Source organism: Tachysurus vachellii, chromosome 24 (assembly GCF_030014155.1).
Source record: "Tachysurus vachellii isolate PV-2020 chromosome 24, HZAU_Pvac_v1, whole genome shotgun sequence".
Lineage (NCBI taxonomy): Eukaryota > Metazoa > Chordata > Actinopteri > Siluriformes > Bagridae > Tachysurus > Tachysurus vachellii.
In genome coordinates, this window is record NC_083483.1 from 6,350,000 (window position 1) to 6,366,418 (window position 16,419).

Consider the following 16,419-nt stretch of genomic DNA (forward strand, 5'->3'; position numbering starts at 1 on the left):
TCTTTTTCCTCACACATTACCAGTGTTGGGCAATTTACTGTAACGCAGCTACTTTTGACAGTAACTAATACTCTAACGCATTACTTTTTAAATAAAGTAACTCCGTTACCGTTACCATATGGTGCAGTTGTTACTTTTTTAAATTAATTCATTTTGGCTGAAGTTTAGCCTACAGCCAAACCTGTTTACAGCAGCGACTCATTATAGGATTGGTGGATGCCAACCACTGTAAACACGAAGAAGATGCACTCTGGGCATGTTTCCGTTTATTCAAGTATGTGCGGCAGTAATGGCGAGTCAAGGCGAGAGCAAGACGAGTTTCTTAAAGTGGAAATATGCTTTTTTGTTATTTATTTCAGAAATCCTTGAGATATATTCAGTTTGTCTGGTCTGACTTAAATAAAATAGTGTTTATAAATTACTTTGTATTTAAGTCAATTTTGTGTTTGTATAGACCATAACGCATAAAAAGGCATTAATGGGAACATTAAAGAACGTTCTTTAAAAAAGTAACTAAAAAGTTACTTTTAACAGTAATGCATTAGTTTTTGGTTTAAGTAATCAACAAAGTAATTGAGTTACTTTTTAAATGAAGTAACTAGTAACTGTCACTAGTTACTATTTCTTAGTAACTAGCACAACACTGCACATTACTAATTTAACATGCTCATGTCGATTTTTACAGTCTCCTTTACAAAATCAGAAAGATTCAAGTATTTTTATCCACACAAGCCACTCGGGTGCTTGTACAGTCTGTTGTCATTTTAAAACTGGACTATTGCAACTCTCTGCTGGCATGTCTACCTCTGCAAATTATCCAAAATTCAGCTGTATGACTTGTTTTCAACCTTCCAAATTTCTCACACACCACCTCATTTCTGAACTCTTCCACTGGCTTTGCGTCCTGTATCAAATTTAAAATACTGATGCATGAATACCATGCCAAAAAATGGACCAAAGATCTCATCACTCCTGCATTATGATCCCTAAGATCCTCTAGCATTGCTTGACTGGTCCCACCATCTCTCAGTGTACAATGTTGGTACGTGTTGCAGTATTGTCCCTCTAGACCAGGGGTGGCCAACCAGTCAGAGACCAAGAGCCACATTTTTTACTGTGTTACCGCAAAGAGCCACATCATACACATGGGCACACTTGAACATCACCTTTTTTCTCTGCCATTTTGAGAGCGAACTTGACACAAATTCTTTACTCAAATGATCTTGCTCCTGCTGGGAAACTTTGAGGTATTTTCATCCCACTCACATTCGCGTTTGACGAAAATACCATATTGAACTCGAGCGAAGCGAACACGCATATTAAAAAGACACAGCCGCATGAAACCGGGCAAAGAGCCGCATGCGGCTCGGGAGCCGCGGCTTGGCCGCCAATGCTCTAGAGAAATGATCAGGTGTGGTTTTATTTTGGGATCTTGTTCTCAGGCTATAAAAATGGTATCAGTGACATCATATAGGAGTTCCCCGATCTAGAAGTGTTGTCAATGCCGACAAACTCTTTAACTAGTGTAAATCGACAGCTTTACACTTTAAATTCTTAATATGTACTGTATTTGTTTTAACTAGCATAGTAGCAATATTTAATTTATATTAAAATCTGTATTTTGTACTTACCCAGTTAACGTGTGGCTAAGCGACGTTTTGCATTTTGTACGACCATTAGGGAAGTTTAAACTAATTACTAAGTAATTACGACTGACTTCGTCTTGAAAGGAAGAATTCATAGGACATCGGCGACGGTGATCCGTTCTTCAGTGACTGATCACTTTCTGTTTTAGTCCATCAGATTTGCGGAACTGGACTGACCAATCCTGATGCTTTGGTGCATTATGATCCTCCAAACAGATCAATGAAAGGTAATCAGGGAGCGGCACATGCCGCATACTTAATGTTTTGACTTGACTTGTTTATTAATGCAGTGAACCTGCTGTTATTGCTGTTGGCTGAGGCGATTCCAGCGACTGTACAGTATATGACCGGTTCGTGTGTGTTTGTTTTTGCTGTGCTTATTAACCAGTGAAGGGTAATCAAACTCAATGAACTTTTCTTTGTAAGATATTACTGTTTGAACACCACATTTCATCTTCCTCAGCTTTAACTCCAGTGGACATCTTGTCACAATACGTAAAGTTAAAGAAGCACATTATATATCATCATTTGCTTCCCTTCTTTGCCTAATCTCAAACAGGGAAATTTTACCCACTGTGCATGTGTGTAAAAGAAGTTAGATGTTGGATTTTAAATTTTTTTAACTGTCAATTCCTAGAAAGTTCTAACTCAAATGTAAATATGCAATGTGGTAATATATGCAAAGTGTTATATTTACTACTCTGTAATAGAAATAAGAAAACACTCATCACTCCCTCTGGACAATGCCACCCCAGATAGTGCTTCCAACACAGAGATTTATCAAGAACTCTCAAGGGCTGTGAAAAACCCCTTCATTTGGCTTTCTGTGAATAATTAAATTAAATTGAATAAAGGCATTGAATTTTACATATGTTACTCACACAACTGATCATCATAAGCAATAACATCATAACTACCTTGTTCACTCACCATCATCTACGAAACAAATTCCAAAAGTTAAGTTATTGTAGCATCCCTTAAAAAATATTTTAAAATTGTAGCATCCCTTAAAAATAATTTTAGTACCTGCACATAGAAATTAAAGTGTTTTTCTTACCTGCCTGGGAACAGCAACTTAATTTCACGAGGGATGTGAATAAACTGAAAGTGCTTTATGGATGCACACACACTCTGTATATGCCACACCTCTAATACAGATGTGAAAGGAATACTGTAATAAAAATGCATAAAAAATAATAATTTAATAAACCAACAATGAATCATCTGATTGTCTGGGTTTTCCCAAGCTCCCTGTTTGGATTTTATTAGGCTTCTCTAGGTATCGTGTAAATCTCAAAGGTTCCAGGTTGTAACATTATGAAATAGGGAAAATTATTTTTAAAAGGCATTGTTTGTGTTTGTATAAGAACTGACATTGCATCAAACAGTCTTCAGAATCTCTACAGCTGGTAGTCTGCAGTTTCACTAAATGTTATCAGCTCTCCCCCAGTCCCTCACAGTATTAATCGCATAGTACTTAATAATTGACTTCAAAGAAAGAACATGATTCAGATTTGTGAAGATGTTTGTCGGATATTTTTCCAACTGTAATGAAGATTCAGGAGCAGGCAAAACAAAGAACAAGGCAGTAGCATGGCTCAGTATGTAGCAATAATCTGTATGTATGGTAACCTCCATGCAAAATTTAAATCTTAATACCAAGAAGTGAACTTGGAACTCAGAAGTGCTCAAAACTTGGGAAAAGGCTCCATCTGGTGGCCAGAGATGGGAATCGCTGTGGGCGCTGTTACAGAGCTCCCCCTTCTAGGAATACCTCCTGGTGGTCTTCTATTTTGGGCTGGGGAGCGGGGTGCTGAGTGATCGGGATGAGTTCAGTGGAATGCTTTGATTAAAGCAGGGTCTAATCCATTGTTAGTTGATAGTCAGGAGGAAATTGGAGGTGGTGAGTAATGGGGTTGATCTGACAAATAATTGAGCCAATGGTGCCAATGAATTGTGGGCTGAGTTTTCTGCAAGGCAGCTTGAGATTTTGGCTGCGTGTGGAGAGCCATACTGTGGAGAATGTGGAGAGTATGTGTGGAGAACCATGTGGAGAGCATTGGCTGGGCTGGAATTATGGATAGCTTCATCTTCAGCGGTCTGCTTTAAACCTTTGGTGGTGAATGCCTCTTTGTAGTTTCACAAGGGCCTTCTCATATACTGCCCTGCTTCATTGAAACCATTTATCTACCGTGGGTATGTCTGTGGTTTACCCTGACCATTTGAACACTGGCAGAACCACAACACACCACAACACCACAGCACACAATGGAATGGGGTAAAGCCTGTTGATGTGTGGGTCAGGGACTTTGGGCGTATTCCACACATATGAGGAACTCATTCCATCTGTGCTGTTCTCTGCCACAGTAACTTCTCAAGTAACATCCCAGTTCCTAATTTTACGAGTTCTGCTTGCCATTGGATTGAGTTTGATACCTTGAAGTAGGCTCACATTGACCCCAGTCATTGACATTCACTATCAATGTGAACTGGGTCTCGTTCAAAGACAATATCTTTGAGTACACCATAGATGCACCCTGGTCAAATAGAGTCTTGGTTGTTTCCATGGAGGTGGGAAGGCCTTTCAGGGGCATGAGCTTGCAAGCCATAGAAAAGCTGCATACTTTGACCATAATAGTGGTGAAACAGTGGGAACTGGGGAGGTTGTTGATAAAGTCCACTGTAATGTGGGACCAGGGGAGAAGTTCCAGCAGCCCTGCCAGTAGATAGCGTAGTGTACACACTTGGGTACAAACTGAGCAGGTTTGAACATAATCTTGTATGTCTGAGGGGAGTGATGACCACCAGAAGGCACTTTGGACAAGTGCTGTCATATGTCGGGTGCCTGGGTGCCTGAACTCCTGGCTATGCGTACCCACTGGATGACCTTGGGTTCTCAAGGCGGTGGGGATGTGCTGCTTGGAGAAGGCATACGAGTAGAGTGAGTTCAGTCTCTTATGTCTGCAATATTTACTCCATTAGTTTCCATCGGATGGGGCAACAATGATGGATGCTGGGATGATGGGCTTAGAGTTGGGCATTCCCTCAATCATGTTATGGCAGGGCATTGGCCTTGCTGTTTTTGGTTTCTGGACAATAGATCACTGCAAAGTTTAGGCACGTGAAAAACAGGGCCCATCTGGCTTCACATGAGTTCAGTCTTTTGACATTCTTAATTACAGTTTTTGTTGGTCCGTGATTACTTGAAATGGGTGCTGGGCCAACCAGTGTTCAATGTGTGCTGGGCCAAGCAGTGTCTCCATTCTTCCAGCGCCTCCTTGATGGACAGGAGTTCTCTGTTTGCCACATCATAGTTGCACTCAGCCGGTGTCAGTCCCATGGAGAATTAAACGCATGGGTGAAGCCTCCCTGGGTCATTGGAAGAGGACTTTTCTGATCCCACTACTGGAAGCATTTACCTAGACCACAAAGGGTAGCGTGGGGTCCTGGTATCTCATGATGAGTACTGTAGTGTGACCTGCAATGGGAGTACTGTAATTAAATCAGTGGGTGCTTACACAAATTATAATTTTAGGGATGTGCACTATGTTGTTTTTCTTTTTTCCCTAAAAAATTATGTGGTGATATTTCACAATGAGGGCGTAAAGAGAAATGAATTTTATGCTTTCATTGTTTTATATCACAAAAACCTGGCATTTGGCATTTTAACAGGGGGTTTGTAGATGTTTTTAAGCCTGTTGTATGTACTCAAGAGACAATTAAAAAGGTAGAATTAAAAAACAAAACAAAAGGAAAAAAGAAAGAAATGTACCATGTGGGAGGTACACTTAGGTTTTGATTTAATGAGGATATATCAAGTGTAAGTTTTGTCTTTGTATATGACCACCACAAGACTGGTACCTCAAACATGGTACATCTTGTGTGTGTTAAACTGAAAGGTGAGTCAAATCAGACAAACACCTTAAATAATTTCTTCTGTCGGGACAGCAAAAAAATTATTAAAGTTTAAGGATACATGGGTGAGAGTGTCTAGATATTCTCCCCTTCTATGTTGTCTCTGGTTATCTAGCCACAGGGGTTGCAAGCCACTGATTTCTGTGCTGGTCCCAAACCCACATAAACAGAGAGGGTTTCATCAAGAAGGGCATCCAGTGTAAAACGTGCCAAATTTAAACATGCGAGTCGTCAGTGTGGATTCCATACTGGATCGGTCAAGGACCAGGTTAACAACGACCACCAACGGTGCTGTTGGCCTACAGGGTGCAAGCGAAAATTGGGCTACTGTTGGTCGAGGAAGGAAAGGAGGGAGAAGGGTTCAGGTTCATAGGCAGAAAGAGAAGAGGAAAGGCTATACAGTGAAGGGGTAATGATGAATGTCGTCAGTGTGTGGGAGGAGAAAAGTGTCAGGAGTGACAGAAGAGTGTGAGCAAGTATCAAAGGAAAGGTGTAAAAGACAGTATTAAGACCAGCTATGCTGTAGGGGTTAGAGACTGTAGCAGTGAGGAAAAGACATGAGGCAGAGATGGAGGTAGCAGAGATGAGGATGTTGAGGTTCTCTTCAGGAGTGACGAAGATGGACAGGATTAGGAATGAGCACATCAGTGGTGGACAGCTCAGGTTGGCTGTTTTGGGGACAAGGTCAGAGAGGCTAGATTGAGATGTTTTGGACATGTGCAGAGGAGGGAGATGGTTGTATTGGTAGAAAGATGGAGTTGCTAGGTAAGAGGTCAAAAGGAAAGCGAAAGAGGAGATCTAAATGTGTTAAAAGAGGACATAAAGTTAATTGGTGCAACAGTAGAGGATGCCGAGAAGAGAGCTAGGTGAAAACTGATGATTTGCTGTGGCGACCCCTAACGATAAAAGCTAAAATTAGAGGAATTAGAGTAGAGTAGAGTAGAGTAGAGTAGAGTAGAGTAGAGTAGAGTAGAGTAGAGCGAATTTATGTTCGTGTATGTGCATTCGACTGTTCGGGAAGTTGACAGAAATGGTGACATTACAGCTAAAGTCCGAAAGGAACTTTGTTTATGCATAAAATGTAGCTTAATCTGGCCAATCTACACAAATAAATCTTCTAGTCATGAATAGTTCCATTCTTTATTCATAATTTTTCCATTATTTTGATGAAATTTGTCTCATCTTTCCATAAATTTTGTGAATATGGGATTTTTAAAATTTTTTTAAAGATTTTTAGAGACCCCTGAGGCACAGGCTCCCCGTGACCCGAGGTAGTTCGGATAAGCGGTAGAAAATGAGAGATGAGATTTTTAGATTTTTTTTATAGCTATAATCTGGTCTTTTTAATTCAATTCAATTTAAATCAATTTATTTGTATATCACATGTAGCAATGGAAATTGTCCCAAAGCAGCTTTACAGAACATAAAATACAAAATTGTAATTAGATTCATTACATCATCATCCTAGGCTAAATATGACAGTATTCCACATTTTCTTGTATTTCTTGTAAGTTATCATGCATATCATAATTCCAAAACTCTTAGAAACTCCTGAACTTCTTATAAGCTTGACATGAATTCAATACAACATCAATTACTATCCAAAAACCCCTAGATTGCATACATTTGACCTGTTGAATTAAATGCTGAATATTGTGAATATTGAGTATATTTTAATGCTGTCTAGGTATAATGCATTCACAATAAAAAAAATTTAGACAGCAAGTATTTATTTGAAATTGATTTGAAATTGACACTGTAGTTAAATCATGTCTTTTGTATAATTTGTATTCTGATTGTTCTTCTGTACTGATTTAATATCTATTAGAATTTTAAATTGCCATGTTGCACATGTTGTCTAAGTTAAATTTAAATTATACATAAATACATAATTAAACTGATAAGAAAAAGCCATAAAAGATTTATGAGCACTCAACTAATTTGTTGAGTTCTTTATAGAAAACTTTATATAAAACTTCAAAAAAGATGTAAAACCCTGATCTACAGCAGCCCTGTAGCTTCAAACAAAGTTGCTGAGTTTCCCTTGAGCAATGGTAAGACGTTCCACACGGTTCTGCAGCTCAATGCGGTTTCTGCTGATATCCGAATCTTCACGCAAGGCATCGGCCACGTTGGCACCATCCATTAAACCCAACATCTCTGTGCACAGCAGCTGAGCAGACGTCTTTAGCATTAAGTATCTGATCAACATGGGCACCTGATCAGCCAAGCGCTGCACCACAATCTGTGAGGAGACAGAGAAATCTCTAACTCATACAATTTCCAGGTTTGAAGGTAAATGTCTAATAGATGTATATTTTTCTTTATATTTAGTAGATATCTATTTTACTTTATCAGTAGATCTTTAGTAGATCATCATTTACTCACAACGACACACAGCATTATTGCACACCATGAATGCAATAAGTATTTGTTAGTATTTTCTTAATAATACTAGAATGTTTTAGACAACATACTTGATTTGCATATTAGCATATTACCCACACTATATGGTTTAAATATAATAATGATAATAATAATTATAATAATCATCATCAAAATTTTGAATGAAACCAAAGTAAAACGTACATTTAGTTCATTAAACAATTAACTACTAAGCCCTACCTCATAATAAGCCTGCAACATTTCAGGATATTTGCTTCTGCTGTCAAATCCAGCAAAGTTTTCTTCTGAAGCTTTCAGCCCATCAGTACTGTGAATCTCATTCAAGGTTTTGAAGTAGATGTCATCTTGAGTGTAGACCAGTTGCTCCATCTCAAACTGCTCCATGATCCTCTTCTTCACCTTGGCTTCCTGCTTTGACTGAATGTTGTCTATTTTGTTCTGGGATGTTGATTTGAAGTATGTTATTACACCACGACTGGATTGAACTATGTTTATGAAACATTTCACCCTTTTAGGATATAAATTCTTTGAAACTTAGAAATAACTACAAAATATTTACCATTGCAACAGACTGGAGGTAAGGGTAGTGGAGAAAGCAGGTTTTGGACACATCTAAAAACTGGTCCTGAATGGTGTCTGAAACACGCAAGATTAATCACAGAATTACTGCATTTATGAATGCCTTGTTTTTTGTGGTCATTAATTTGACTTAATAAATATATATTATGTATTGCTGTGGTATAATAGTAATAAAATACTGTGTTGTGTTGTTATTCAAGACTTTTTATTTCAGTGGTGGTAACAGTAGGTACCGCATCATAGCATACAGTGAACTTTTATTTCTTTACATAAAATACACCATCATGGTGAATGTTTTATAAATAAGACTGTGGTGGTACATTATTCATGTGCTAATTACCTGGCTCATATAATTTCGATTTTTTTTCTATAATACAGAAATCCACTGTATAATAAATCTGTAATTTGGAAATATGACTGGTCTTGGTAATGAGCTGTCAGTTAATTTTCTTTGGTTGTGGTATGTTCCATGTACCTTTCAGATACTGTAAATGCTGATAAATAAAATTAGTTAACTTCAGTTGTTTATGTTATTTTTCTACTAAACCTATTCAAATATGTTGTGAAGGTTAAATGGTGAACTCCTACCTCTGATGACCCTGAGTGTGTCAATGGCCGGTTCTTTTAGCTGGCTCACAAGCTTCTGCACCACCATTTCAAACACCTTGTAGTCACTGAATCCAGGCAACTCTTGTCCTCTGTGTTTCAGGTCATATTCACTCACCACATCCTGGACCATTTTGTGAACTGTATTGGTGGTCAAATTTGACCAAAAAACATTTTGTCCATGAGTTCCCATCAAAAGGCTTCATTTAATTGCCTAATTTTAGCTGCTCTGGATTAATAATAGCTAAGTTGCATTAGAAACACTTGTTCCTCTACACCAATTTTCTGTGCATGGAGACAGTGTGCTTTTAAAGAAAATATATCTTGGCCTTTATAAATTGCTGCAATGATTTGGCATGGCATCTGCATATGGACTGTGTACTCACATGATGGCTTTGTGCTGTCAAGATGGTCTTTCCACTTTTTGAATTCAGACCGAAGCATCACAAACAAGTTATCTTTGTTGATCACTTCCCCACATGACAAGCGATTAATTTTATCATTAAATTTTGTCAAGGTCTGAAAGAAAAAGTGATCATGATTTACAGTATTCAGGTTGCATTAGAGCTATGGATAAACTATGGTAATAATAGGAAAGTTACAAACATCAATAAAGAAGATCTTCCTCTTCTGTGGATCCAGTGGTGGGCCGACTTCACACTTACTCAGATCTTTTCTAAAGCTCCACAGCTGCTTCTTGATCTCTTCTGAGATAAGGGGTAATGCGTTCTAAAAATAAAATCAAACAATTGAAAAACAACAAATTCCTTAAGCTCATATCACAGAGTCATGCAATGTCACATGTTCATATCTGTAAAATGATTGCAGTTAATGAATCAACCCCTAATTTAGAGATGCCTTTGGGCTTATATTTTTCAGCCAACTTCACTGACACATACATAACATATCCTCAGCAATAAATGAATGAATGGGTGTAATGAACATGAATGTGGATTAGTTACTCTATCATCCTAGCTATTGATATTAAATTTTAGCCCTTCCATATACTGTACTGCAATGATCGGCTGGTGCTAGGGATTACTTTTGTGTCATCTAGCAACCATCTGTGTGATTTTCTGAGCATAATACCACACCACTCCTATGTATGCTGAAAAATAATATTAAATAAAAAAATTGTAAAAAGACTGGAAACATACTTTGATGTGATCAACCAGGTCCTGAGTCAGTTTGGAAGCAAGGCACTGAATAGTTGCTTTCTCCTCACTCAACAGGCAACTAGCAGTAAGACAATTACAGTAAGTTCCCAGTTACAACTAGTGGGTCATAAATTACAAATGAGGTTCATATGTTAGAAATAATACCTGAAGTATTCATGACGTTTGAAGAATTCCCTCTCTACTCGAGTGGCCTCAGTCAGAGAGATCTTATCATCAATTTGCTTTTGGCTACGACATTTAACAATGACATAGCCTTTGCTTAAGGGAATGACCTGATTTCGGATTATATCCATGATGTTCTTTTCTGTTCCCTTGTCTATAAGGTCTGGCTTTGTAAGAATTGCTGTAAAAATAAAAAGTATAATAATAATAATAATAATAATAATAATAATAATAATAATAATAATAATAATATTGTTTTTGTTAATGAACTTGATTCTTTACCCAGAGTCCTTTTTCCTTCAGGATCCACTTCCTGTGCCATTTTCAGAGCTTCTGTTGTTGCTATGTCAACGTTACATGGGACCACGACCAAATTTATAGTTTGATCCTTCTTTACATATTTCCAAATGAGACTTTTTATCTAGACAAAAATAAGACAAACAATGTTACAATTTCAATAAATGTAGTCTGTAGTCTGGTTAGCAAAAAGGATCAAGTTACAGTTTACACTCACCTGACATCCAATGTCTTCAGGTTGACCTTTTACAGGAACTCGGGCAATCCCAGGGAGATCGATCAGTGTGAGGTCACATACATCAGGAGCCATGATCTCCAAAGTGATGAGTTCATCACAAATTCCAACTCCATCTCCAGCCAGTTCATTCTGGGCTGTTACAGTGATGGAGTAAGTATTATTAAAATTAAACATTTATCCTTTAAGTGTTACTAAGCTTTATTAGGACTGGTAAACGTTTCGTTCCAAGATTATGAAAAATTATTATACACACAGTTCTAATAATTTATGATAATGATAGCAATAGCTTTTTGGTTAATAGACAAGTTTTTGTTAAAACACATTACTATTAGATACAAATTCTAAAGCAGAACCTGAAAGCAAGGTTCACCTTTCAGAACCATAACAAATAAAGTTTATGTTTGTCTTTATCTTTTTTATTTTATGGTTCCCAGGAATGTTACAAACCTTGCTTAACGTAACCCTCAACCTCTGATGGGTCATCAAACTCAATGAACTGTTCTTTGTAAGATATTACAGCTTTCCATTGAACACCACATTTTATCTTCCTCAGCTTTAGCTCCAGTGGACATCTTGTCACAATACCTAAAGTCAAAGAAGCACATTATACATCAGCTTTTGTTTTCTTTCTTCTCTCTACATACGTCACATAATTGTGCGTTGCCCCTTTAAGAAACTGATCACTCATAATGCACGCTAAGTGATGATGATGATGTAGAAGAACTTGTCGATGTAACGAGAGCCACGGTAGATGTCATGTTTACTATGACTTCTTGTTATAGTTTTGTTTCTTTATCGCTATATTTGTGACGCTTTTTGTGAGAGCTAAACCCCTCCCCTCCCCATGTATGAAGAAGCACGTTTCCTGTAACTCTTCCTCTTCGAGCTCATTTCATTTCCTGGAAATAGTGAGTTACTATAAAGCATTACAGTGTGTGTAAAATGTGAAAAGTGAGATGTTTAAATTTGAATTCAATTGAATAAATTGAAATATTTAAGTGTTATATCTTTTAAAATCCTAAAATTCATGTGATAACCTATGTAAAAGTGTTATATTTATTATATTCTCTGTACTAGAAATAGAAAAACACTCACCACTCCCTCTGGGCAATGCCACCCCAGATAGTGCTTCCAACACAGAGCTTTTACCAGAACTCTGATCTCCAATTACGGCAATAGTTGGCAAAGCCAAATCTTTTTCAATACCAATCAGCCTCAAAGAGTCAATCAGATCAATATAAGGGCGAACTCTCTCTTCTAAAGGGGTGTGGAAAACACCTTCCATTGTCTTACTGTGAATAAAAAAAGGCATTGAGTTTTACATTACACTCACACAACAGATGACGGTTTGATACCTGCATAACGATCTGATCTCCCCTTCAGTCACAGCTCGCAACTTTGGGGTAACCATGACCAATCAACTGTCCTTTTCCTCTCATGTTGCTAATGTGACACGCTCATGTCGGTTCCTTCTCTACAACATCAGAATGACTCTGTCATTTTTTCCACACAGGCTGCTCAGGTACCGTACTTGTTCAGTCTCTTGTCATTTCAAGACTACTGTACTCACTGAACTACTGAACTACTGTAACTCACTGCTGGAAGGTCTAGCTACTGTATGAATGCAATTTTTTTTTTTAAAGTTTTCACACACCACCCTGCTGCTGCGCTCCCTCCACTGGTTTCAATACACTGATGCTTGCCTACAAAGCCAAAAATGGACCAGCTCCCTATCATCTCAAAGCCCTTATCACTCCTCGCACTGCATCTCGCACCCTCAGAGCTACCAGCACTGCTCCACTGGCGCAACCTGCTCAACCATCTCTCAGGGTAAGAGGCAAGTATGTAACAAGACTATTTTCTGTTCTGGCACAGAGGTGGTGGAATGAACTTCCTCTTCATGAAATACTTAAACTAGCACTTTCTCCTCTGTTTGTTGTATGTGTGTATTTATTTAAAAAGAATAAAAAAAATGCCAAATACTGTAAATGTAAATGATCATTCAATTTATACTGACCTGTTCTGACCATCATAAGCAGTATCTTCATAACTACATTTTACACTCTCCATCATCTAGGAAACAAATTCCATCTGTGTTGCTATTGTAGCTTTCAGTTAATGCTACTTCATGTAGAAATATTTACTTTTAGTATTCTCACATCATAGAAATGAAGGTATTTTTCTTACCTGGCAGGGAAGAGCAACTCAATGTCACAATTGAGGATGTGAGGAAACTGAAAGTAAATCACTTGCTTCTATTTATGCACGCACACACACACACACACACACACACACACACACACACACAAACAGGATGGATGGAAAATGACAATAAATAATGAAACCAAAAGTTAAACATGCTCCATTTGCTCTGTTTCAACTTTCAAAATTTTACTTATGCCTCTGTAAAGCCTCATTATTCTTAGGCCACATGTGAGAGACAGGACAATTTTATTGAATCTTTGTTCGAAAACTATGACTAACTCAATTATACAATCAAAAGACCCCTAACAGTAACACTTTATAATAACTTTCAGCACAGTTGAATTTAAAGTATAACATTCTGTAAGCATTTTAATTTACTGATGTCATGTTAATGAGTGGGGGCACGGTGGCTTAGTGGTTAGCACGTTTGTCTCACACCTCCGTCTCCGCCTTGTGTGTGGAGTTTGCATGTTCTCCCCGTGCCTCGGGGGTTTCCTCCGGGTACTCTGGTTTCCTCCCCCGGTCCAAAGACATGCATGGTAGGTTGATTGGCATCTCTGGAAAAATTGTCCGTAGTGTGTGTGCCCTGCGATGGGTTGGCACTCCGTCCAGGGTGTATCCTGCCTTGATGCCCGATGACACCTGAGAGGTAGTTCGGATAAGCGGTAGAAAATGAATGAATGAATGAATGTTAATGAGTTTAATTTTATGATGTTCTGTTAATGAGTTAAATGAGTTTATGAGCAAATAGCTAGAAATATGATAATGTGTTCATTAATGTTTAATAACTAATTTGTTAAACATCATACAATGATTAAAAGATTGTTAGATAATGTCAATTAAAATGCTTCCAAATGCGACTTTAATTCATCAATCACTCATGCACAAAAAAAAAAAAAAAAAATGAAAAATTGCCCATGTATCTGGAACGTGTTAGGAAATATTATTAAATGTGTACTCTCATTCTTTGCTCCACTCCAGCTCAAAACTTGATGAAATAGTCATGTTAATAGGAACCTATTGATAGATGCACACTATTTTTCATTCTATATTTAATTTCACAGTATACATCTTCTTTTATATTTTATTCTTATATTTTTATTGTTTACTTTTATTTCACTCTGTGTTGTATTTTTTAATCTGTGTTGTATTTTTTAATAATTGCACTGTCCATGGAGCGGACCTGATTCACATTTCACTGGTAGTTGCTCTATATAATTGTGTATGTGACAAATAAAAATCTTGAATCTTGATTTAATATTTTATATCCATTTGTTTGCTTATTTTATTTGCTGTATATAAAATGTCTCCTGTTGTCCTGGTCTAAAATAGCTTGCTGATTTGGTCACAGAACTCCAGGATTTCCTGTCAAATACCTGAAGGACTTATTCAATTCAATTCAATTCAGGTTTATTTGTATAGCGCGTTTTACAATTGACATTGTCTCAAAACAGCTTTACAGAACATAAACATAGAACAAAAGGTTAATATAAAGAATAATATAAAGATTAATAGAATACAAAAATCAAGATTAATATTAGATAGATTTTGTTCACAATGTGTATGTATTTATCCCAAATGAGCAAGTCTGAGGTGACTCAGGAAACAGTGGCAAGGAAAAACTCCCTTAGACAGTAAAGGAAGGAACCTTGAGAGGAACCAGACACAAAGGGGAACCTCATCCTCATATGGGTGACATTGGAGGGTGTGATTATAAAAATACAGTCAAACAAAAGCAAAAGATCACATGGAGTTCACATCTCCTCTTTAGTATCGCAGAGTCTGACTGGAGCTGGTAAATCTCTAGATGCCTCAGGATTCTCAGAGTCCTCAGAGTCGGCCTCATCTCAGTGGAGGTCCAAAATCGTCATCGAACGGAAGACGATCGGAGCTGGTACAGTTTCTGGATGCCTCGGGATGGTAGAAAGAGAGAAGCAGTGTAGAGGGATTACCATATCTGCTGTTCATAAAATGTGCAAGTCTGATATAATAGTGCACAATATTATGGGATGTATTATGTGTACGCCTGACTAAAGAGATGAGTTTTTAATCTACATTTAAACTGGGAAAGTGTGTCTGAGCCCCGAACACTATCAGGAAGACTATTCCAAAGTTTGGGAGCTAAATATGAAAACGCTCTACCGCCTTTAGTAGACTTTGATATTCTCGGAACTACCAGAAGTCCTGAGTTTTGTGATCTCAGAGAGCGTGAAGGATTGTAACGTGTTAGAAGACGGGTTAGATACATGGGAGATAAACCTTTAAGAGCCTTGTACGTGAGTAGCAGCATAATCAGTTTTAATCTTAATCTAAATCAGATTAGCCGTAATCATCTCTGGCTCCAGTAGAGGCCTTTGACACTAGTTCATAAATTCTGTTGTAAAACCAGATAAACTTTGAATATGCTATTTAAAGGATATCAGTATTACTTGTGAATAAAGAAGAACATTTGATAAACCTTGGCCTACATTTTCATGTAAATCTTTCACTGGGGTTTAAAAACATGCCACACATGTTTAGCCAGATCTTTGATAAGCCTGTTAGCAAGGCAGCAGGTTATGACTTTATTTCAAAAGATAGCTGGAGGAGATAAAACAAATTTACCCATGTGTTTTATTATGTGGCATATGTTTTGTGAACGCTACATCTTATCGTTAGGAAAACTTTATATAACCTGTGAAATAAATTGAGGGTTTCTCTAAATTCTCTTCCTTTTTTCTCTGTCTTGAATGTAATAAGACTTGTTAATGAGTCTTCTTTTCTAAAGACATTTTGGTGACACAAGAACTAAAGTAATAAATTTAGCTCAGTCTGTTCCTAAAATACTGACACTGAAGATGTATTACTCAGGAAATTTCACCATATGATTGATTACACCTGTTTATTTATGTATATTTATATGAAGTGTTCACCATACTATCTAGAACTAATATCTAATGCTCAACTCATCTTCTCCTTTCCTCGTTTACACACCACAGTTTTGGCTCTTATCTCAGCATGTCAATCAGACATATCATTATATATCCAGCAAAACTTGACTTCTGGTAATCCTGGGTGATTTATTTCCATGTCAGGATCTCACTGGACAACTCACTAATCTCTCCTTCAGCCACTTTGTACATCCTTGGACAATCAACTATCCTTTTCCTCACACATTACTAATTTAACATGCTCATGTCGATTTTTA

The 16,419-nt window shown here is 37.5% G+C and overlaps 1 protein-coding gene across 2 annotated transcripts; it reads right to left on the reverse strand.

Annotated features, from left to right (window-relative positions):
- Positions 1 to 6,747: 6,747 nt before the first annotated feature.
- On the reverse strand, positions 6,748 to 13,251 carry LOC132839753 (interferon-induced GTP-binding protein Mx2-like). 2 transcript variants are annotated; one of them, XM_060860899.1, is made up of 14 exons: positions 13,215 to 13,242; positions 13,045 to 13,100; positions 12,123 to 12,319; positions 11,475 to 11,612; positions 11,007 to 11,161; positions 10,775 to 10,913; positions 10,475 to 10,673; positions 10,310 to 10,388; positions 9,759 to 9,881; positions 9,539 to 9,671; positions 9,135 to 9,293; positions 8,527 to 8,603; positions 8,187 to 8,405; positions 6,748 to 7,806 (listed from the first exon to the last, which is right to left on the reverse strand). In XM_060860899.1, the coding sequence occupies exons 2-14, from the start codon at positions 13,098 to 13,100 to the stop codon at positions 7,582 to 7,584; spliced, it is 1,899 nt and encodes a 632-aa protein (XP_060716882.1). In that variant the 5' UTR covers positions 13,215 to 13,242; the 3' UTR covers positions 6,748 to 7,581. The 2 variants fall into 2 exon arrangements, with proteins under 2 accessions (XP_060716882.1, XP_060716883.1); XM_060860900.1 differs by lacking the exon at positions 13,045 to 13,100 and having other exon boundaries at positions 13,215 to 13,251.
- Positions 13,252 to 16,419: the final 3,168 nt, after the last annotated feature.

Bases quoted from the DNA above. Each gene is read 5' to 3' on its own strand.
- LOC132839753 (XM_060860899.1), bottom strand. From the start codon at position 13,100: ATGATGGAGAGTGTAAAATGTAGTTATGAAGATACTGCTTATGATGGT. The intron at 11,613-12,122 runs GTGAGTGTTTTT...CTTTGACTTTAG, and splicing joins GGCATTGCCCAGAGGGAGTG to GTATTGTGACAAGATGTCCA. The intron at 8,406-8,526 runs GTAAATATTTTG...TCAACATCCCAG, and splicing joins ACCTCCAGTCTGTTGCAATG to AACAAAATAGACAACATTCA.